The sequence below is a fragment of the Moschus berezovskii genome, chromosome 6 (assembly GCF_049115385.1).
Source record: "Moschus berezovskii isolate FMDL1 chromosome 6, NW_MosBer_1.0, whole genome shotgun sequence".
Lineage (NCBI taxonomy): Eukaryota > Metazoa > Chordata > Mammalia > Artiodactyla > Moschidae > Moschus > Moschus berezovskii.
The window spans coordinates 79,059,375-79,084,463 of NC_142465.1; the positions used below are offsets into that span (position 1 = coordinate 79,059,375).

General features: G+C 43.5%; 1 protein-coding gene across 21 annotated transcripts in view; it reads right to left on the reverse strand.

The window, feature by feature from the left end:
• RBFOX2 (RNA binding fox-1 homolog 2) overlaps positions 1-24,802 on the reverse strand; it is a 299,196-nt gene extending 274,394 nt beyond the window's left edge. For 7 of the 21 annotated variants that reach the window (XR_008681951.2, XR_016037645.1, XR_008681952.2 and 4 more), the window contains exon 1: positions 24,246-24,801. Coding sequence is in view for 18 of the 21 variants with exons in the window: in XM_055396660.2 (XP_055252635.1) it covers positions 24,246-24,428 (183 nt within the window). In the remaining 3 variants the exon portion in view is untranslated. Of the gene's footprint in view, positions 1-24,245 lie in introns of all 21 variants that reach the window. The other 14 variants (XM_055396670.2, XM_055396657.2, XM_055396675.2 and 11 more) reach the window with 4 other exon arrangements.
• Between the last annotated feature and the right edge of the window lie 287 nt (positions 24,803-25,089).

Below are 25,089 nucleotides of genomic sequence, written 5' to 3' on the forward strand. Positions count from 1 at the left end.
AAAAGGATGCAGATCTTCACACATTAGTAGTTGAAGAAAAGGCAGCTGACCCCTGGTCCAGAAACTGTCCTAAAATGGGCAGTGTACCAACAGGTACCTTTCCTAAACCAGAACTTCTTAGAATCTCATGGCTAAGGGAACAACAGGGATTCACTGGCATCTGACACATTTGAACGATCAGTAAGGGGCTCTGGTCATGAGACCCAGGCAACTCGTGAGCACCCTCCTCTACTGGGTCTCTGAACCCCCAGCCATCCTTCAAAAGCCCCATGCCCACAGCTTGTGGTTTTTTGTTTTCGTTTTTTTGATCAACATACACTCCAGGGTGATCAGTCTTGGATTCTTTAGTCACTTTAGACATTCACATGGTAGAAGTAGTGCTGCTGCTGCTGCTGCTAAGTTCCTTCAGTCGTGTCCGAGTCTGTGCGACCCCAAGGATGGCAGCCCACCAGGCTCCCCCGTCCCTGGGAGTGCGTTGCCATTTCCTTCTCCAATGCATGAAAGGGAAAAGTGAAAATGAAGCCGCTCAGTCGTGTCCGACTCTAAGCGACTCCATGGACTGTAGTCCATGGCTCCTCCCAAGGGATTTTTCCAGGCAAGTGTACTGGAGTGGGTTGCCATTGCCTTCTTCCAAAAAGTAGTGCATATCCTCCTAATTCACCAGGCAGATCATCCATGAGTACAGAAGAGCTGCAGCCTTCAGAAGGGGGCTCCAGAGATTTTAAAAACCAATGAAAAGCTCCTTCAGCTCTCCCTGCTGCCCACCTGCCAGCAGTAACGCTGTTTCTAAAGTAAGCTACAAAGACTTAAAGCATCTCTATACCTTCTCCTCCTAGTGTTGTTTTTCACTACAGGACTTTAGTTATTTCTTCCACAAATATTTTTAAGTATTTAAGATATTACATCATACACAGGACCGCTTGCAACTAATTGCTGAAGCCAGTCATTGGTGAACCTATAAATCATGGAAGGAACTGAGTTGGGGAAGGAGCACAGAGGGAAGTCTGAGTCAGCTTCCAGGACCAAGCGAAACTTTTCCTTGGCCTCCCACGTTTAAGATTAAAATAATTAGTATGACAACTTCATAAAAACTTCTTCAGCTGCCATAGCTTATATTTTGGAGCCCCTCTTATTCTCCTTTATGTTTTGTCTTTTCAAGCATACAGCAAATCCAGAAAGACAATTATGGTACAATTTTGTAACAAATACAGACTTTCTTACCAACAAATTAGCGTATGTGACACCATCAATTTCAACTGTTATTTAATTTTGGCTGAGTTTATACAGCACCTACCCAAGTGAATTGAAACCCTTGACAGAGCACCTGAGGATCTTCCTGCTCATACTACCTCACAAGAGCAGAACCTCAAACCACCACCTCTTGATTACGTCTCACCCGAGTGCAAGAATGAGATGGAAGACTGGATCTAAAATGCACAAAACGAAACAACAAAAGTGATTCTTTCGCAAAGAAACCATCCTCCAGAAGAGGAAAAGAAAGCTTTTAATCAAATCTGAAAGATGACAGTGAGGCCTCTGCAGCCTCCCATGAGAACCCATCTACCAGCAACACGGCTAAGCTTCCAAAGCCACTTATAGCTGCATCCCCTTCTCCTTCAGTACGTATTTCTGGTAACTTTCTTTCCAATTAGCCCACAGTGACAGCCTCTGCCATGATAGCCAGTTGCGATTTTAATAAATCTAGTCATCTGTTTTCCAGGGCAACCTGAAAAAGCAAAAAAATAAGCATGGCCGAGGCCAGCTCTGGCGGGATCCATGAAGCTAAAAAGGTAGAAAAGGGTTTATAAGAAGATTACCGTCAGATAAAAAGTCAAGAGTGTATTCAATTCAAATGTGTGCATGGTAATGATCACAAGATTTTTTTTTTCTTTTCCCCCAACCAAAGCAACAATGGAAAAGAATCATACTTGGGGTCTAAGGGGAAACTGATTTTTAAAAAATAAGAGGTGGAAACAACTGAACACTATACTTCGAAGGAACTTGTCATATTAGAATTTTGGTTACCTATGCATTGCTGGATGGAGAAGGCAATGGCACCCCACTCCAGTACTCTTGCCTAGAAAATCCCATGGATGGAGGAGCCTGGTAGGCTGCAGTCCGTGGGGTCGCTAAGGGTCGGACATGACTGAGCGACTTCACTTTCACTTTTCACTTTCACACATTGGAGAAGGAAATGGCAACCCACTCCAGTGTTCTTGCCTGGAGAATCCCAGGGACGGGGGAGCCTGGTGGGCTGCTGTCTATGGGGTCACACAGAGTCGGACACGACTGAAGTGACTTAGCAGCAGCAGCAGACAGGTAATAAGTTAAACATCTCAGTGCAATGTCCAAAGACAGAAATTCAATTACTTAAAGGCACAAATTACGGGGAGAACTTCTTAGACATGGAATATAAAACATATGGGAATGTATTATTAATTTTACACACTTACTATCTAAAAACAGGATATGCAAAAGTTATAGTCCTTTTAACAATGCTAAAATACATACACTATATTTAAAGACAGAATTTTAGAGCTGGAAGGGATTGCTAGACAATAAATCTGTATAACAGCAATTCTAAAAGACACTTATGTCCAAGAAGTTCAAAGCACTTGGCTTTAAATGCTATATAGGTGCACCATGAGTAAGACTTTGAAGTGTTAACTTTTGTACTTTATGATCTATGCTAATTTATAACCTCTGTATTACAGTCAACGTTATTTTATATAAAAAAAAAAAAGAAGGAAGGAAAACAGGCAGAGATACGAGGAAGAAAGAGGAAAAGGGAGGAAAGGAAGAAGGGACAGTGAATGAATAAAAGTGCCCAAAATGTTTTAGACCTCCTGTAATACGAAAAATACATCCCACTGGGGTTCTAGGTATCTCCCTTCCTTGTGTCTGTTTTCTTTTGCTTTTCCTCTATTTCTCTAGGTCTTTTGTCTCTCATTGGCAGCCCTGGTTTCCTTCTCATCCTCCTTTGTACTTCTGCTCATCGCCCTTCCATGTCTGCCTGCCTGCCTCTTTATATCTTTCCCTGACTCCAACTCCACATCTCCACAATTAAGAAGTTTAAAAAAATTCTTTACAATGTTACAAATCAACAAATCAAACCCTTCCATCTTAGGAAACGGAGGTTCTAGGAGATTATACCATTTGCCCAGTGTCACAAAACTAATAAGTGACAGAACCGAAACTAAAATCCAGCTTTTCCCATTAAAGTACTAAAAGAAAGCATAGAATGTTATTTTTAAATCTCAGTAGATAAGGTCTCTCTCAGAAAGAAACAAGATCCAAAAACTTAAAAATAAATACCTTATATAGTTAATTACACTAAAATTTTTTATCTGGCTTCAAAACACACATAAACACATATACTTATATACTATAAACAAACTCAAAAAACCAATGACAAATTAAGAATTTTGTAACGTGAATGACAAAAGCTAATTTCCTTAATTTTATAAAGTTCTTACCACCACCACCACCACCACCACAACCTCACCATTCTTCCTAACCTTAGTTTATGACAAAGAAATACAAATGACTTTTAGATATCGTTTTAAAAACAGATCCTTTTTATTACAGAAAAACAAAAAGATCACGGTACCAGTTTTCATGTATCAGAGGACTGGTTAAAATCAGAGTATGGTAACATACAGTTTGCCAAGCTGATAGGAAAAAGTCACTCCACTATACACGCAAGTGTACAATTTTGAAGGCTGCTTGGCGATACCTATCAAATGTTTAAATGAATATACCCTTAGAAATCCAACAACTCCACATCTCAGAATCTGTCCTCGTGTACTTACTTATATGTACAAGGAGATATTATATATAAGCAGCATGGCTTATAGTAACAAAAGATTGGAAGCAACCTAAATGTCCAGCAATAGGAAATGTTTAAACAAATCATAATTTTAGAACTACAACAAACCTTACTAAGGAATACTAAATGGTCATTTCAAAAGAATGAAGTTGATCTGTACAAACTGAAACAAAATGTTCTTCAAGATGTTCTGTTCAGTGAAAAACAATGAAGAGACTTCAGGTACATAAAGGAGTGTACATACATGCATAGAATTTCCCTGTAACATAACAGAAACTACTAAGGTTTCTATCACACAAACTTTGCAAAAGGAACTTTAGGGCCCTTCTAGTTCCAAGAAGTCCTACATTTTAAGTTCTTCCTGACAGCTAACCTGCAGTAACTCTCCTAGAAGACCCATCCCCACTACCTCTCCTGGAGCTCTTAAACCCTGGATAGAACGATGACTCTCTTCTCTGCCATTCAACCAGTTCAACTGGGCACCTTGGTAGCCCCCTTTCCACTTCTCTATAGTTTTGCAACTTTCTTCACTCTCTCAATACTTCTCCTATATCCTACCATTAATTCATTTTCCCCATAAATATATCTCACAGCCTTCCAAAGCCTAAAGGCCACTGCTAGCAACTGGCATTCTTTCTGCTTCCCATTGCTGCTTTTCTATCAATTTCATTTGCTACTCAGCAAACACTTATTGGGTAACAACCGTATTCCACATATAGTAAGTTCTACCTAACAGGTAGTCCGTTTTAAGAAACTTGCAGCCTCGGACAAATATTCAAAAGCAAACCTCTTGGCATAGCATGTAAGAGGGAGAGGAACTAGATGAAGAGGAGGTAACCTTCCAATGTTTAGCTACATATACCAAGTTCAGAGCTCTGGATACCTCTAAGGAAGGAAGAGAGATTGGGGTTGGTGGCCAAAGTGTCCACTGGCTTTTATGTGTTTCAATTTTTAGGTTTTTTATCTGTAAGAATATATTTGTATATTAATTTATAATTAAAACATAAGACTTTACAATGGAGGCAATAAACCCAAGCATGGTGCCTGGCAGATAAATGGAGCTCCATAAACGATCACTAAACATCTGTTCAGAGTTCCACAGAGTGGAGTGGAAGGAGAGAGAAACCATATTCTGTTGCCCTTACTCAACAACTCCTCTTTTAAAGTTAACACAGGGTTTCTCAGCCTCAGCACTACTGACCTCCTGGGCCAGACCACCCTTCACTGTAAGGGCCGCCCCATGCATTTTCAAACACGACAGCAGCATCCCTGGCTTCTACCCACGAGATGCCCACGGCACCTCCAGTTGTGAGAATCAAAGATGTCTGAAGACGTTGCCAATGTCCCCTGTGGGCAAAATTTCTCCAGTTGAGAACTACTGAATTAATGCTTACACATTATGCTACTTCCTCAAACTCAAATTGACAGCCCTTCCAAAGCCTCCAAGCTCTTCAAATCACTTATTTCCAGGGGACTTGACCTTTATCACAATCATCCATTTGATTACCATTCCTTAGGAATCATCACTACCTAAACTCTTCTAACATCAAGATCTCAAACTCCAGTCACAGGCCCCTTCTCTTTTGTCTTCTCCCACTTTTTTCCTCCAGCTGAATCTGTCAGTCCCAGTTTACCAATGCTCAGTCCAGGGTAATATGCACTTGGTCACACTTGTGGACTCCTGAGTACTGTTTGATAGATTTAAGAAATCACCAAGACCACCTCAATGCAAGCTGGCACTTAACTGAGACTTAGCAATCTTTTTATTCTACTTTTTAATGAATGCTTATTACACTGGAATAGCACTTACCTCTAAAATGTCCTTACCTCCTCAAAGTGTCAACACAACCCCTGCCTAGAGGTTATTATTCTTTTCTACCTGAAGGAAGACAGAGGTCTTCTGACATGAGCCTGGTCAACTTCCCTTCTCATTTCCTCATATGCAACAGGCGCTCAATAAATATATGTTACATTTAGAAAGGAAAACATCATGGTTTTATATTGGCTCTATTTAAAAGAACAATCTTTATGAAGGGAAAAACGCTCTAAATTTCATTCTAATTCAAGACTTTATTCTACAATATTAAGCAACCTTAAGAAGGGTCAACATGCCTTCTCAAGGCTACCAATAGCAATCAATGGTGTAAACTGCTGCTGCTAAGGGAAGGGACCCTCTACATAATCATCAAGGCACGCTAAATATAAACTCCAATGACAAGGAATCATACTGCAAATAAAAAACGCTGCCCCTGATTGTCAGTGATTCTTAATTCCACAATTCAGTGAGATGCAGAGAAGTACCTTAACAGGACGACAGAGCATCAATGGCAGTGCCACGTGCTAAAGACCTGGCATTCAGCTCTCTGGGAAGACCAACAAATATTCTGAGAGTATAAACTGCTCTGCCACAGGAGAAAAGGGCTTTAAATAATTAATCAGCATAGGCAACTGTACAATATCTTTAGAATTAAGTGTCCCATTTTCACCTAACCCTAACGCCTCCCATAAGTAGGAGTTTACTGTCAGAAGAAACAGGCAGCCTCTATGTTCCACTTAAAGAATTTTGAGGTCCTCACTGAATCTAAGGCATAACACTTTCCTCCAGCTTTTGTCTTCCAAGGCAATTAGAGAAAAAGAACCTTGGCACTAGCTTTGGCAAAATAGAGCCAATCATTTCTCAAAACGTGTTCTAAACCTTTTTCTTGACCTTCAGCTTATGGTAGCTTAGACAAGTATCTTAAAAGCATTTCCAGTCAGCCATTTTTGGTAACTTGTGAGCAAAATTATTTTTAGCTGAAAAAGTTTATTTCAATCCCTCTCTCATAACTCAGAAGCATCTGACCAGGTTTGGTTCAAGCTTTCCAGAATAATTTGTCTTTGAGTGGATTCAAAGCATAGGACAGTTCAGCTCCAAAGGGGAAAGTTTCTCCTTAAGAGGCATGAACCACCAAAACATGAGAATATGCAAGATATGAGAGAAAAAAAATCACTCGACTACCTGCCACCAACCCTGCCACTGGGGAGATTAAGCACTGAAACGCTCATAAAATGTTCAGAAAGCCTCTGATGGACAAAACATTTGTTACAGCATTCCATGCTATGAAGAGCAAAATGCTTGACTGCATGGTAGACAGTGCTTCACATAAATTTAAATATAATGAAATGGAATATAAGGTTCGAGTTGTTTCCATGCAGCATTCAAACTGTGATTCCAAATAGAGGGAAAGTTTCTTCTAGGATGAAGAGAGCTGAAAAGAAAATATCAGTAATTCTGCTAGAAGGCACGTCTACATATATACAACATATACAATTAAATACAGGTTTTCTTTGTTCTCTCTCACAATTGTTTTCTTTCTGTTTTCCCTGCTGCGGGATGAGCTAAGGCAGTGTCTCTACTCTCCTCCCACCGTGAGATTACGCTCCAAGAGTGGCAGGATCATCCATTACCGTCACCCAGTCAGCCTCGGGAACAACGGTACATGATGCAAAGGGGTGGCTGTCTGGGGACGGACTGACTGCGAAAGACTTTGGGAAAACCTGTTGCCCTCACGTCCTCTGTGCCAACCCCACCGACCCACACAGTTCCTCTCCTACCTGCTCCTTGGATAGTGTGCTTCTCCTGCCCAGATGGCCTGCGCCTCCCCTTCCTGTGCCTGCCTAGGCCCTGCTCACCAATGGCTCCTGCAGAATGCTCTCCTTGCACCCATCCCAGCCTGGCTGGGTAAGAATCCCTCTATTATGCTGCCATAGAAACCCTGTACTCATCCTATCAGGGTACAGAAGCTCCTTTATCTACCATCAGGTTAGGTCTGGAATGAAAAGCAGTTCCTAAGTCCATTAGTTCATAAAATTCCAACATGAAAAAAATCCAAGGAATCCATGGATGCACCTCTAGTAAGGGAACATTTCTTAAGAAAACTAGAGAGGCTTATGGCAGTGGTTCTGACTTGTTTTGTTTCTTAACTCACTTTATAATTTGGACAATCATCTGCTGTTGAATGAATCATCCCATACACATATTAACATTTATATCATCTCCTAATTTCACCTCCATTCTTATTCATCTCTATATTTATATACTTATTCATATGAGCACTTTCCTTACAATCAGGTTTTACCCTTACTGAAGACAATTAATAATAAATGTAATAAGACAGAGTTAATAAGCACTGGAAACATTCCATACAGCAATAAACAGTGTGACGGACAAAATCAAAATGGCCATGTGCCACCACCAGTACTACTGCTTCTTTGCTTGTGGTAAGCAGAATTGGCACACTTGTGTTCTAACGTGAACTTTACTCATTTTTCTCAGAAAAGTAGCAAGTTTAAGGATCATAAGTAAAATAGCTCCTGTGTTTATTCCTATAAAATTTCAATAAACTATTTTATTTTTAAAACAACCCATGCATGTAATACAAAATTCAAAAGGCACAAAAGGTATACAATAAAAATAAAATCTTTACCTATACCTGCTTCCTCCATCACTTGTTAGCCCTCCCGACAGGCAACAAGTGTTAACCAGAACCTTGCATTTCCTGGCAAAGAGATTCGATGTGTACATGGATATATACTTTTTTTCATTACACAAACAGTAACAAACTATACCCTTTTCAGCACCTTGACTTTTTATACTTGATGTATTTTAGTGTCTTCTAAATGCATTCATCTAGAGCTAATTCTTTTTAATAGCTGCATGATATTCCATTTTATGAATGTACCTTATTTTAATTCACAGTTATCCTGTCAAACAGCATTTTGATTTTTTTCAACCCTTTGCCATTTCAACTAATGCTGTACTATATATTCTTATATAGAGAAACAACAGTATCCCTAGGACCAATTCCTAGAGATGGAACTGCTGGATCAAAGAAAACATGCATTTTACATTTTGGAAGCCATTGCAATAGTTCTTCATGGAATATATGTGACTTTTCATCCCCCAGCAACATGAGTACCTATTTCTCTACCTACACCCTTACCAATACACAGTGCTACCAAATTTTTCTTCCCATGTAGAGTTATTCCAGAAACCTCCCCAACAAGCCTCACACATTCCATACGAATTTCCTTTAACTCATAATCCTGGCATCTAGCATGTTGTAAGCATTCAAATGTTCAATGAATGAATGAGCAAAAGGGGAAATTATCTTTTGCATAATATGAAAAATTTACTTTTAATATAAAGAACAAGGAAAGGGATTTAAATACTAACAATTTTTCCCTTTTGAAGGAGAGAGAGGAAAGTAAGAAAGGATGGATGGATGGATGGATTCTGCTCTAAAATGCTTTCTTCTAGAGGTTTCTAAAAAGCAGGAAAGATGCCTGTCTGAAACAGTCAAGTATTGTCCTACCTTAAATGAAGGTATATAGTCTTATTCAAAATGTCAAGAAAGCTGAAGGGCCTAAAAAGGAATAGCAAAGATCCCTTCTCTGAAACTGGCAGTGGATACTGAAGCCTCTCACATCAGTATTCCTTCTACAAGCTTTCCAAAGAATTGACTCTTATCATGTATTGTATACAGTCACACACCAGTTAACACTTCATCTATCTGCTTCTGTGCAGTACTTGGCAGAGTCACTGCTAAAAATCTGTGACTAAATACAGTAACACCGACCTCTGCACTGCCACCCGGGGTCCCCAGTGCGCTGCCAGGTGCTGTAACAACCACTGTAGCAGACAGCACTTACAGAGTGCTGACAGTGGACCAGGTACTCTTCCAAGCGTATTATAGTCACTATATTAGCTCATCTAATATTCACAGCAAGTTTGTAGGAGTTATTATTATCCCTATTTTACAGATGAAAAACTGAAGCACAGAGGAGATAAGGAACTTGCCCAAAGGACACACAGCTAAGTAGATGGAGAGAAAAGAATTTGAATCAAGGCTGTCTGATAGCAGAATGGCATCTCTTACCCCAGTATTTTAACACAGTGTGATCACCGCTCTGAGAGAGTTGCACAGAATGTATGCTACCCAGAGCACCAGGCTGTGACATGTGCACAGTTAAGCCGCTATCAGAGCAATGGTCACACTGTGTGAACACCATCCGCACACACATCCGCTTCCCCTCTGCAGGTTCAAGCCTTAGTCCTCACTGTGCCCAGCACTACCTGACAATAAATCCTTCAACTGGGTTTTAGGTTAAGAGGTGGAGGAATAAAACATCACCCTATTCCTCGGATTTGCATTTCGTATTTTCAGTGCTGATGCTTCTCCTGCTGTGAGCCACTATTTCCTAAGACCCATCTCCTCTGACGTAAGATGTGCTTCCTAAATCGCGCTACTTCCCTGAGATGCCAGCCAGACCTCTCAAACTGCCTCTGGGTACCTTCTTGGAGTCCTAGAACACTAGATACCCACAACACCATTCCTGCTGGGCAGGGCACTGGCAGTCCATCTTCCATCCCCACCCCCAGCAGCCACGAGTCTGCATCAGTGGCTCTTATCAGGAACATGGAGTAATTTGAACCACCTGCCAACCCATCTCTCAACTGCTCATATGGGCGCTTTCTGCTCTCAGGTTGCACAAATGCCTGGAAACCTTACACCGTGTGTGAAAGAAGAAGCAAATAGGAGAATCAACACAGCATCTGGTGCCCTTCCCTGCTTCCATTCACTTTGTGGGGCCACAGAGACCTCAGCAACAGAAAGACTGTATGGTGAGATGAACATAACCACACAGTGGAGGTCAGCATCCATCTAGGATGCAAGACACACGCCCACTGGCCTCATGCTCCAAACAGCTGGAATGCGACCTCCTCTATGATATTTTTGTGGAGACAAAGGACCACTGCAGAGGCCAATTTTGAAAAGCATGGTTTTTAGTTCATATCTTTAAATGCAGACATGTAGACAGGTTAACCGAGCTAGAATCAAAGCCTTACCTTAAAATCTTTAATTCTATATCTGAATCAGAATCCACTACTGTCCAGTAAACAAAAGAAAAATATGCCCTGTTTGTTGACCCATATCTGTTTACCTCTCATTAAGTCTGACTCACAGAGTGGTCATATTAAAGGGATGAAGAGCATTGCCTCAATCCTGAGCTTTCCACAAACAGAAGAGTGAAGTGAAACTAACAGCAATTATGGCTGCTGAGACACAATCACCTATTAGCAACCAAATCTTTCTTTCTCACAATTCAGCACCAAGCTCGGTTCACTGAACATCCTCCTAACAGCAGTAACATTCAATCAGGATAAGCCTGGGCATTCTGGATATGTCTGGTATAGAAGGTGTCATAATGAATAAAATCACCTTGCAGTTAAAGTTTAAACGCAATGACTCAAGGCAGACCCAGAGTATCATTACTAACTCAATGACACACGGAACATCTGACCCGAAATGGGCCCTACAACCACAAAAAGACAGGACCAGGAGCAGCTGACATGGGCAGGTGGAGAGAGGAGGATGCCCACCTTGTGCTCAACCATCTTTAAAGGGTATCGTACATCAAGAATTTATGGGTATTCACATGAAAGAAGAGAGACGCACATTAGGTCTCTAACTGTGTGATTCCATAAAAACACAGGCTCAGACTTTATGAGATCCCATACTAATCAGAGTCATTCTTACCAGACATTTAGCTATAGTTATCTCAGTAGACCAGAACACAATAATCCTAATTCCAGAAACCTAACAAATGGAGAAAAATGTCAATATAAGCTGATATAAAATGATCTCCAAATACTTCAGAGAAAATTATATGAATATTAACACTACCATTTGAGTTTCTAAAATGGAAGGGGTGGGGGGAGAAAATATCATGCAAGTACTATCTCTGGACAGATACTGAGAAAACTAACCCTACTGGTTACTTTCAAGGAGAGAAACTAGGTAGCTGGGAAAGGCAGAGATGTTTTACTCTTCAACCTTTAGCACAGTTTGAATCATCACCCATGTGAATACATTATGTGTTTAAAAAAATAAATGCAAATGATGGAAAAAACCCTCCATATAAGAAACTCCCAGAGAAATCACATCCAAACACTAGAAAATTAAAGAAATGAAAGATTCTACTTAGTCCCAAAGTTGAAAATCTGAGCATATTGCTTGCTCTCTCATACTTCCTCTGAGCCTGAAACAACTTGTCCATAAAAATGGGCACAGTTTCTACTTCATCTCACTGAAGCAGAGAGCTGATCCAGGAAACTTTGAGATGACCTCAGCTCTCATGATTTCATACTATCCACCATTACCAATCTACTGATTTAGCTATTGTTCACCCATTATTTGATCGGTAATAAAACTAGAGACTGATAACTTTAAGGCAAAAAGATAAAAGCAAAAACCATTACCAAATTATTAATATATCCCTGGTACTGATGGAGAAGCCAAGAAAACACAGATTAAGAGACTGTTCCTGCCTTTAAGAAAGTGAAAAAAGTACTGAGATATAAGAAAACAGGGCTTGGTAGGTACACCTACTCAGTGTCAGGCTCTGAACTAAGCACATTACATACATTCTCTCTTTTAATTCTTACACCAATTCTATAACATATTTTATAAGCAAAAAAGTTGAGCCTTTTCCTAGGCTGTGTAACCAAGACCTGTGTAACCAAGATCACACAGCTATGATGTGGAAAAGCTAGGGCTCCAACTCAGGTCTCTCTGTCTGCAAGTCCATCTGGTTTTTATACTCATGGAGCGGGGAAAACTTTCCTAAGCATCACACACACACACAAACCCAGAAATCATTAATGAAAATGTTAATAAGCCCTGTTACAATAAAAAAAAAAAAAAACCTCTGATAAAGTAAAGCAAGGTGCAAAAAGAATGTACGGAGTATACTAGTGTTTGTGTAAAAAGAAAGAGGGTGGAATAACAAGAAACTAACAAGGGGAAGCGGGAAGAGAGGAAGATGCTTCACTGAGCATGTTTCTATAAATTTAGAGTCATAACACCTGCTTATGAGAAGCAAAATGAGATAGCTTAAATTCTGTTTAACTCTATTCCAAAGTTATGTGACTTTGTGTGTGTGTTTGTCAGAATGACACCAATGATCATTTCTCAAAGGACAATCAATAAAAAAAAAAGGCTTGGGATAATATGAATTAGACCATTTCCTTGCTTAAAACAGGATGCTGGACCAATCTATTTTTTTTAGGTTTCTTCAAACTCTGGGATACTGTAAAACCAAAGAAATATTTACTGTTTGCCTAAAATGAACACTGCCGAAAACAATTCATAGTGAAGCTAAAATTCAGTAAGAGTGAATGATCCCCTACACCAACCTCAAGAAAATCAAATATAAAGGTTTCTTGAAACAGGCTTCCAAGGATTAAAATGCAAAGCCTACTGGGGAACACTTAATCCAAACTACTGCTCGAGAGAACAGTGCCAAGTAAGCATAAAGGAAGACTGCTCATCCACATGGACACATGGTTATGGGTTAATCACAGCATTTTTACAAAACTGACAAAAATCATGAATGGTCCATGGTAAGTATCTCTTTGAAAGGGTTCTGCTTTCGTGGACACCACATGTCAGTTAGCCAACTGATCTCCAACAATGTAAAACAGTCAGCTCAGAGCCAAAATGCTGCAGCAGAAAGATCTATTTAGTACCACAACAAACAGCTAAAGACCTGTAACACAAAGTGCAGGGACAAAAGATGTGTCACTAATGCACAACAAGTGGAGGCTGGGGAGGGGAGGAGGCCACCAACAGAAACAGCAACCTCTAAGCCCTGACACGGACCTTTTATTGGTAAATATGACCAGCATCACTTCAAAGTCCAGGATGATACCAAGATTAGCCAAATCAGTTTACTAAAAATCACAGTTTACTAAAAGTCAGACTATGGCTTCAAGTGTAAATGCAACATACAAAATATGCCATAAAATCTGGACGTGAGATAGCAAACACAAACAGGAGACAGGACACCTCAGTGACAGCTGTAGAGCACGACTCTCCCTTCTTCAGACAAGGCTGCCTCTTCCCCTCTCACTGAGACAGGCAGTCTAAGATCAGCCACATTTTCAAAACAAGTGTTACCGATTCCCCTTAGCCTTGCCAATGTTCCCACTGTGAGACACTGCCATTGTGGAGACTTCCTGAAGCGCCAACAAAGTCCCCAAGGCCACCACGCCAGCCACTGATAGTGTTCCTGGAAGTTCATATGAGGTGCAAGCCCATGAGCTCAGCTTTGTAGGTGCTGGGAGCCACCACAAAAACACCTTCCCATTTTGCCAGCTCTTACTTTGAAATCACAATCCTACTATCTCCCATGCCCTGAAAACCAAGAAATAGCAGGGGAAAGCTGTGAAAGCCACAGATTCAGATGGATCAGGGACCAGGGGACGGGCCAGTCTGACTAGGGGATAAGCGACCTCCTTTGCAGATTCTTCTGCAAAGGATGGGGTGGAGGAGGGCTGGGCAAGAAAGGGAGGTGGGGTAGGGAGTCAAACAATTCTTGTCTTCTACCCCAAATTCTCCAGTGTCTCAGTGGTAAAGAATCTACTTGCCAATGTAGGAGACGCGAGTCTGATTCCTGGGTTAGGAAGATCCTCTAGAGAAGGAAATGGCAACCCAGTCCAGTATTCTTGCCTGGAGATTCTCATGGACAGAGGAGCCTGGTGGGCTACAGTCCATAGGGCTGCAAAGAGTTGGTCACGACTAAAAAACAACAACACCCTAAATTATTACCCACCTTCCTCAGAATTTTTATGGAGCACGAAACTGTAGAAGGAAAAAGGGGGGAGGGGAGAGGCAAAGAAAATCTTAAGGCTGTAAATATGACTGTACAAAAATCCCCAAGAGGATGACCTACGAAACGAAGCTCCTGCAACAAGGGCTAACTGTGCAGCCGTTTTTCTACTTGCCTCCCTGTCCAAGATAAATAGAGCAGCTCACAGAAGCCCACCAACTTCCAGGAAAATGGAACCGAAGTCCTCTTGACTCCCAACAAGCCACATACCCCTGAAATAAATGCCTAAATGAAATCCATACGGGTCTGCTCTGGAAATCATCCTGGCTGACAGCAGCTAACGCCCCCTCCTCCACACAGCTGCCAACACGCGGAGGAAAAAGCTGCTCAAAATAAAGCAATTGGAAGAACTTCCCGTGAGCCTCGGCTTCAAAAGTGTTCCAACTCAAGCAGCGACTGGGGCCCACACGCAAACCCCACGGTGCCCCCAGACAATGTCTGCAGTTCCTCTAGTCCTACTGGCATGGCTCCTGCTCCCCGCCCCCAACCCCAGAGCTAAGAGAGTCCCTTGGGTACCCCCCCTTCCCCCCCTTACAGTAAATCATGCTTTGCTTGTGGTATTTACAATTAGGATCTGACAAAATCGATGCAGCCCTGAAGAAAAGTAAACAGTGTGCCTCCTCAAAAACCACATGCCTGGAAAAAAATATCCAGTGCTCAGAGCAAAATCTCTTTCCCTTGGCAAAGGAGAAACCAGGGAACCAGCCTCTCCGCGGGAAAAATCCCACATACCAGGATATTATCTGGGGACTTAGGTCCCTAAAAAACCTGAGAATTGTGGCTGAACACACCCATGTGGAAGCCTAAACTTCAAAGGCTCGGTTTCCACCCTTGGGAAAATAGGTTTTTAAGCAGTCACTCAACCATTATCATTTGGCAATTCAAAACTGTCATCTACTTCATAAGTGGTATTTATCATGTGTGCTGTGCCTTAAATCCTCAACTGAAATTTCTAGATGCCACGTATGTGCAGAACACGTCAGAAGGAAGTGATATAACTGGTTGCTCTCGCTCTCACTCCTGTTTTAGAATCTGCTTTATTCACCCAGCATCTGAACAGTCAACAACACTATAAAGTATGCCCATTTTGCCTTGAAAGAGGCCCCAACTAAACTGGCAAGGGTAGTCTCGAGGCAGGAGAACAGGCGAAGATAAATAGGGGAAACAAATCAGAGGACGAAGGGAATGAGGTGGGTATGACGAGGGCCAGAGAGAGAAGATTCCTGCAAAATATTTCTATGAACCTGTCTCCAAAGCTGAGATTTACAAGAACTGTATTAAGTTTCCCTGTTTTCAAACATATCCAATGAACCACCTGAAAAAGAGTGTGCATTCTGTGAGGTGTCTCAGGTATTTTTCTGCATCCATAAAAACAAGCTGTAAGAGCTTATGAAATTCATTGGTTGAGAAGGGAAAGGTGAAGGTCCACAGTTGATCAAATGGGCTTAGTCCCAAGTGGTGGTAATACATCTGAACCACAGCAGTGCACAAGCTCTCAGCAGTGCCACCACTGAACGGCAGACCAACAGACTGCTCCAATGAACTGGCACAGGTTAGCTCTAACTGCCCTGTCCTAGTGTGGTTCTTCTAGTTCCTCAGTCACAAAGGTACTTTTTATACACACATGTGCTCTCAATTAACATCTGAGCACAGGAAACCTAAGGTCAGGTTGCCATGCCCACCCGACACATTCAGCAGTTAAACTCCACCCCCTCTAGAGTCACCTTTAACCCTGATATCAATGGAAAGATCAGACACCATTCACAAATCCCACAACACCTAATCTTTGCAGGAGCTGGAGAGCAGACCAAGGGCCAGACCCCCCAGGGATAATCTGGAAAAATAATTAAAGCCATCTGCTGGCTCCAACCGAGGAGCAAGAAGACAAAGTTCAGTTCAACAAGAAAGACAGTTTCTTGATTAGTCAGGCCAGGGCAGTGCTAGATCCTATGGATCCCAAAGGCTCCCTTGATCACACAGTGGTGGGGGGAGGGGCAGACAGCTGAACAAATGTTAATCTAAAAAGTTCTAAAACAAGAGCTCTGGACACGACCTTCTGGAAAGCAGCAGGAATGCGGGAGGGATGAAGCATAGACAAAAGGCATCCAGGAGGAATCAGCATCCCAGCTTATTCCTGAAGACAGCCTTACCGATGAGATGAGAGGTGTGAGGTAGGAATTTCGGACACAACAGAAACAAAAGCACCGAGGTATGAATGAGCCTGAGCTCAGGAAGCTACCAGTCCCTTGCCACAGACTAGAAAGAAGCTAATAAGGAAGGCACAAATCAGGCCAGAAGGACCTGGCAGGCCAAACAAGAGAATGGACCTTATCCATTTGATAAGCTCTCAAATGATTTTAAGCTCTCTGAGATGGATAACGATGTTAATAGCCACAAAGGTGGGTTTGAAGAGACTGGAAAGAGAGCACAAGAGACAAACTCATCCCAGATCAATTTCCACAAACAAAAATGAGAACAAAATGCCATCTATTAGATGCAATACATTTAACCAACAAACCTTACAAAATCTGGAACACAAATGACATTTTCACTCCTGCGTACCATGTGCCATCAAAACAGCCAGTGCCTCTGTCATCCACACTCCCAGGAGAGATCTCACTGATTCCTGAAATGTCCACACGCCCCATGCAGGAGCCCTCTTAGTCCTTAGCAAGGACGTGAATGTCTCCTCTAACTCTCACTGGAGGGACCACCACAACCAGGTTCATACACCTCTTCACCCACGTCAAACCAGTTAGATGTCCCAGTTTAGTGCACTGCTCATCTGAGGCAGCTCCCAACTCTGTCACTTAATCAATCAGAAGCACCTTAACCACTCCATGCTGATGGAGCAGTGAGCAGGAACTCCTGGAATACTGTGTAGCAGGTTATAAAGGAGGCAAGAATTTATAAACATTTACTGCTGGGTTCCATGATGGGAACTTTAAATAATCTCAGTCTGTGATTATAGCAGCTCATGAGAGGATGCAGTAATTCCTCCAGTTCACAGATCTGTAAACAGGAGCTCAGATGGTAAATATCTTACCAAAGGTCATTTCAGTTGGCTGGCAATGGGAAGAACCAGGATTCGAACCCCAGTGTGAGAAATTCTAAATAGTGTTTCTTGCACTACACCATTCTTCAATATATATGGATAACAAACATAATAATGCATCAAGGTTGGTAATAATGATAACAACAACATCTCCACTTTAAAAACTGAGAGGCAACGCACATAACAGTCTCAGATGAAGGGATCACTCAGAGAAGACACAATTGAGGGATCACAACTGGAATCTCCAAATGTTTCCCAAAATGTCACTCCTGAGCATGAGAGACCAAAAAATGTTCAGAATCAAATAATCAAAACAGCCTGACTATACTCCAGAGAAATGTGTCAAATCCTCCATCCACTTCCCCTCAGGGTCCCCAGGACAACATGCGGAAACACTCCAGGCTGATGGTGAGCTCTGGCTCCTAAGTGATTTCCCAAACCGCTTTACCACCCAAATTACAGAAATATGTCCAGGATTCACAAGGCAGTTCTGATCCGATTTGCCCCAATCCTGGCTCAAGCGGCTTTGCACTACCCTTCTAACTAGATCAGCGCCAGCCAATGGGTTTATTCAAGCCGATCTGTGATGGATTAGATAATGAAACCTTAGCCATGTAAGCTGCCTGCTTGCACTGGGGCTGGAGGGGCAATGAATAGGAAACTGGATACTCGGAGGGGCCACCTAAACACCACACACACCCGTCATCCCGCCTCCATCTGTCTGCTCACGCTCCAGTTACTACCGTTTCCTTTCCATCATCTCGAGGGCTCTTCCCTCCTGTCTTTAAAGGGTACATTAGCCTCAGAAAAAAAGATGTGCACTAAGCTTTACAAACATGTATCAAAAAACAATTCAAACAAGTCCACTCACTAAAATGACCAGCTTTATTGGGTCTTCCCTGGTAGCTCAGCTGATAAAGAATCACCTGCAATGCAGGAGACCCCGGTTCGATTCCTGGGTTGGAAAGTTCCCCTGGAGAAGGGGTAGGCTACCCACTTCAGTATTCTTGCGCTTCCCTGGTGGCTCAGGTGATAAAGAATCCGCCTGCAATGCGGGAGATCTGGGTTGGGAAGAGCCCCTGGAGGAGGGCATGTCTACCCACTCCAGTATTCTTGCCTGGAGAACCCCATGGACACAGGAGCCTGGCGGGCTGCAGTCCAAGGGGTCGAAATGAGTCGGATACGACTGAGTGACTAAGCACAACACAGTTTCCACAAATTATTAAAGCCTGATACCAAACTGATGGCCTGAGAGATGTCAAACCAGAGATTCACTAGCAACATTCTTGTTTACAGCAAGCAGTACACTGAATTTCTTTCTCAGCCCTGTAATCTTGAGGCCTGTCCACACCAGTCTGCTTTATATCAAAATGAAAGTTAAATATCTAGTTAGCTTCTGTTGTGTTCACGTATCAGTGTGATAGAAAAAAAAAAAAAAAATGACAGTGACTAGAAAAATGGGAGAGGAAGTCAGGAGACAAATTCAACTCAGGATAACCTCTTGAGTCACCCTGCAAAATAACTCTATTTTGAATTCAGATCTTTCAGCCTCTCAGACATTCCCAGTTATACACTCACAAGCTGCCTTGTGAGTCTGGGGGAAAAAAATTAGTCATTTTTACATGACTGTGCTACCTCAGTTTCTCCAACTATAATATTTACCACTCTGGTGGTAAATTATGGGCTATATTATGGGCTGAATGTCTGTGTCCCCTCCCCCCACCCCTATCGGCAAACTAATATGTTGAAGCCCAAGCCCACAATCTGATGGTAATTGGAGGAGGGGCCATTGGGAGGCGACTAGGTCATAAGCGGAGGATCCCACCACCACCACTGCATCCCATGATGGGAGCCCTTATGAAAAGGAGACTTTCTCTCTCTCTCTGTGTGTCCACTAGCATACATGGAGAAAAGCCCATGTGAGCACACAGCAAGAAGGCAGCTGTCTCTAAGCCAGGAAGAAAGCCCTCATCAGACACCAAATCTGCCAGCACCTTCATCTTGGACCTCCAGCCCCAAGAACTGTGAGAAACAAATTGCTGGTGTTTAAGCCACCCAGTCTACAGTCTGCTTGAGCAGATTAAGACATGCAGAAATGAAAATTTCAGTAATTTGAGAGAGAGATTGTTCACGGAATCACTTGGAAAGAAAGCATATTGGTAAGTCTACTCAAATGGTAGCACTCATGTTCAGTTTCAACACCAAACACTCAAAGTCCAAAGAGACTTCCACCAAGGAGGAAAGAAACCCAGAAACAAGCAAATGGGAAGATAAACTAAGAAATACAGTGTCTACAAAGCAATTACAGGCTACCTGCAAACCCTTCCCTAAGACCAGAAAGTCCTCCTCCTACTAGAATCAAACAGTAACATGAACTTCTGAACTCACTTAGCTATATTAGACTTACGATTCTATGGTCAGAAGCAGTCAGTGAGCCATGTAATAACCACATTCCAACATTTCACTACCATAAAGAATATTGCTGAAAGCTATAAATAATAATTAAGGTGCAACTTGCTTTATGAAGGTGAACTTTCTAAGTTCCTAGAAAGCTGCACAAAAATCTGAATTTTTGCTCATCAAATTGTTTATATTCACTAGAGGAGCTGACCAAAAGAATTCATTCCCCTGGATGTTTCATAAGGCCTGAGTTTTTCACACATATCAGACTTGCTTAAAGTGAAACAAATCTCTAATAACTCACTTAACTTTCTACCAGGTTAGAGTACAGTATTTCCAAATACCCTCTTTAACAACTCACTACATTTCTCAAGCTGTGTTTCAATTTTCACGTGGAATGTGTCTCTTCCCTCCTCCGCAGTTGAGGGTTCTCTACACTGTTTATAGGGCTGTGCCGACTCTGCTGCCACCCATGTAAAGCTTCTGGATACTGGCCTAGAAAGGAGCGACCCTTCCTCTTCCCCCCCTCACCCCAGGGGTCCTTCTTAGCACAAGGATTATAACATAAGCACCACAGACTCTCTCATGTCCCCACTGCTCCATTTTGGGAAGTAATGATTTATCCCCAAAAGCTTAGTGGCTATAACTCATCAGGGTTCAGCCTTGGAATCTGCAGCTTAGAGCTGTATCTCCATTTAGTCTGTGGTCTTGGAAAATTAACCCCAGCAAATGACTTCTGTTTAAAAATGGGTTAATCCTTTGACACTCAAAATGTTAGGATATTTCCTGAAATATCCTAACTCTCACCCTTAAATTTCATGGTATTTTTTCTATCCCTTAATTATTTTAAAAAGGCAAAATTTCAACTTCAGTTTAACAGGCATTGAGTACTTACTATATATCAAAACTGTGAGGTATTATAAAGGATAAACACAAAGAAAATATAGTTCTTGGCTTCTAGAAGCTTACAGTATCACTAAGGAAACAGGAATAAAACAATGACAAGACAATACAAGATGATGCATAATTAACCACCCATACAACAGGTGGCAAGAGGTGGGTCTAACTGATGTGAATTAAGCTGTCAGGAGGGAAGGCTTCCCAAAAGGAGCTTTGACCTCCAAGAAATGTCATTTGTGCTACGATATAAGAAAAAAAAAACAAGTGCTGCTTCAAGACAAACCCATATACCAAAAAGCAAGCCACTCTAGAATTTTTAAATGTCTATTTACATGAACCCATAGACATGTCCACACCACTGATATCACTTCCTAAAACTGCTTCGCCCCCTGCACGTTCTCCTCCAGCTCCACTGGTCTCTTGTTCTCAAACACATCAAGTGTACTTATCTCTCAATGCCTCTGCACCCACAGTTCCTCTGTCTGAACCCCATTCCCTCAAATTCCCTCAGGTCACCCAAAGGTCACCTACCAGAGAGGCCTTCCCTAACCATCCTCTTCACCACTCTTACCCCTTTGCGTGCTTTATTTTTCTTCTTAGCACTTAAAACCACCTAATAATAGTTGATTTCTTTATTGTCTGTCCCTTTCAATTAGAATCTTAGTTCCATGAGAGCAGAGTCTTTGTTTAATTTACTACTGTATATCCTAGGCTCTAAAACAGGGCCTGGCACTTAGCAGCTGCTCAGTAAACGTCAGTTAAATGAATATTAAATATCCTATCATAATTATCAGAATGATAGGAAGGTCCTTTAGAAATGTAGGTGACCAAGGCTTAAATTTCATCTTTTCATGAACATTATCTTTCCTTTACTCCCGATTAGACCTCAAATTTCAACTTCTCTATAAAGCCTTCCTTGACTATTTCGGCAAGAACAACCATCTTTTGCTTCTGACTCCAATGGCACAAATCTTCAGCATACTTTGGTTTTAAAGTTTGCAAAGCCTTGTGACAAGGATCTACCTTGTAGTATCCCTACTCTTGTTCCTCTGGAACTTACCAAAAATTCATATATATATATATATATATATATACATAATATACATACATACATATATATGACACATATACATACACACTTTTTTTCCCCCAACTTTTCACCCATTCTGGCTCCCTACCTAGATTGCAGACCCCAAGTTCTTTAAAGTCAAGGAACTTTCTGTATCTTTTTAGAGGTAACTTATAAATCATCCTTTATAAACACTGTATTTTACAACTATGATAATAGAGGCCCCCAAAGAAGGGATTTTCCCAGAACCATGCAGATAGTTGTGGGCAGGAGGCTAAGTAAATGATGACATGAATACCTGTGTGACATGGTGTACTGGGAACTACAACAAAGAGAATGCATAAAGTGAAAAATAAATAAAGATCTACAGATCCACAGAGTGAAAAAAGCTTTCTCTGTGGGATAGTTCTAAGGTGCCCATCTGTACCCAGAGGACCTAATCCACAGCTTCTTCTGCATACTCCAAAGTCCCTATACACTGCTCCATTTCCAAATACTGCTATCCTTAGCCAATTTGAAGGCAACCAGCAAATAATGGGCCCCAGGAGGAAAGAGGGAGAAGGCAGTAGGAGACTATTAACTGTGATTAACAGAAACAATAAATGGACAAAGATATATGCACACACCAAACGGACACGCTCACCAGCACCCACACCCAATCTTCTCTCATCTTCCAGTGTCAACCCAGCTCACCTTAAGTCTCCCCATATTCCTCTATATTTTTTCCGAGGCCCCGGGCGTTTACTTTGCACAAGTCCCCTGCCTGAGGGAGTTCAAATGGAGAAGAACAAAAGCAGGCAAGTGAAACAAAAGAATTCAAAAATAAACACCAGGAGGGTCACTTTACCCAAGTCAACACAAGTAATAGAGTGGCCTCTGCAAGGGAGACCAAGATGCACAGAGCAAACACGCCAGGCTTAAATACAGCTCCGTCTCTAACACAGGAAGTCAGACAGAGCCTTGAAAAGCAGCGAGAGCAGAGCACAGGAAGTCTTTTAGCACTGCAGAGATTTCCAAGAGTGCTGTAATGGAGAGAGCACAGGAATAGGAATTAGAAGACCAGGATTCTAGCTTCAGTTTCACTACCAGCTAACTGGGTGGCCCTACACAAGTCACTAGTCTGCTCCAGATTTTTTGATTCCTCATCTACCTAATGAGGTTGAAACATTTTTGGGACTCGAATAAAAAAGATGAAAACTACTGACTTTCTCGCACCAGAGAGTACCCGTAAACTATTCTGCAGAAGAATCTTTCAGGTCTCTCCAAGTTAAGAACTTCAGTCAAAGATGGTATCTCTGGTTGCTTCTCTAACATTCTAAGATGCTAAGAGAACTGGGCAGATTGTTGGTAGGTAAACCCACCATTTCACAGCAAGTATATTCTGAACAGAGACCAAATCTAAAATCAAATCAAGGAAGGTTTCACGCTCTTCCCCCAACTACAAAGTCAACTGACATGGTCACTACATTTGGCAGTCCGTTTCCAAACCAACCAGCTCCTCCTTGAGTCCACAATTCAGAATCCAATCTTCTAACAGTCCTATAAATTTTCTTTTATATTCCAGGACAATAAAGATCTAGTCAGTGTCCTAAGATACAACTGGCCAGGTCCTGTGTCTCCAGGCTCACCAGATGCTCCACGAAGTTAATGAGCTTGAGCACCACGGTGTAGCCACAACGCTACCCAACTCCTCGTACTTCTCACACTCCTCGTGTAACTGATTTAACCCACAACCTAAGCCACATCCCCTTTGGGCTCTCGAGGAGTTTTCTCGCTCTTCACCCCTCCCTTCTATGCCGATCCCGTTCTCCATCCCAGTTGTGTGTCCAGGGCTGCCAAAAACAGTACTCCCTCTTTTGGGGAGGTGTCCCACCACTGCCCCCCCCCCAGCCCCCACAGTCTTCGATTCGGTCCCCAGCTCTCCGGGCAACGGACCAGGATCTCTCGGCTTCCACTCCCCGCCAAGGAACTAAAGAAGGGTGTAAAGAAATGGAATCCATCTCAAGCACGTTCGATTTCCTCTCAACACCTATTCGTGCTACGTGCCCCCCTCGTCCTCTCAGAGATCAGGACCCTCCAGGGCACACCAGGCTCCTCCTGCACCCTTAGCTTCCAAGTCGGGGCTCGCCCCACCTTCCACGCAGGCCCCGACCGGCCCCCTCCCACCTCCAAGCCGGGACCCCGGGCAGCCCTCCGCCCTCCAAGCCCCGCAGCCCCGCGCCGCTTCCACCGCCCCCCTACCCCGCCACGGTAACGGGGCGCCTGCCCCGCGCGGTCACCTGCATCCCGCCGCCGTCGGCCGCCGCCTCCTCGGTACGCGGCCGCTTGCTCAGGCCGGGCTCGGCTCCGTCTCCTCCCCCTCCGGGCACCGGCAGCTCCAGCTCTGACTCCCGCTTCATCCCCCGGGCAGCGGCGCCGGGCCCAAGCTGAGGCGGCTGCTGCGGCTGGGCGCCTTCCGCCATCCGCCCGAGGCCCCCTCGCCTCCGGGAGCCGGGCGACCCGCGACAGGCCACCTCCCCCTGGGCCTCGGCCCCGACTGTCGCGACAGGCGGGCGCGCGCCTGCACCCGCCCCCGCGTGCGTGCGTACGTGCGCGCGCGCGCGCGCGGGCCCGCTGCCCTCCTCGGCGGCGGCGGGCGATAGCCTCTGGTCTCTCGCTGGCCGCCTCCCCGGCTCGGGGCCGCCGGCGGGTCGCGACGGGCACTCGCTCGCGCCCCCACGGGAACACGCGACCCCCGGCCCGGCCCGCCGCGCGCCCCGCCTCGCTCACTCACGAAGCTGGCCCGCCGGCCCGCGCTCACTCCCTCACACTGGCCCTCGCCACACGCCGGGCTGAGGGAGGAAGGGGGCGGTCCGAGCTCCTGAGGATTGGGGAGGGGTGTTTATTTGGGGGGAGGAGGGGCTCGAGGCCGGAACGAGCTGACTGGCCGAGATCCTCCGACCCGCCACTGTGGCAGCACCGGGAAGGCGGGGAGAGAGAAAGGAGGAGGGAAGGCCCGGGATCTGGGACTCCAGCCCGCGCGGGAGGCCGGGCCGGCGGGGGCGAGGGGGCGGTGGCGGCCGAGCCCGCGGAGGGGGCGGGGCCAGCGCCCCTCGGCAATCTCCGCCGCCTCCGCTCCCGGAG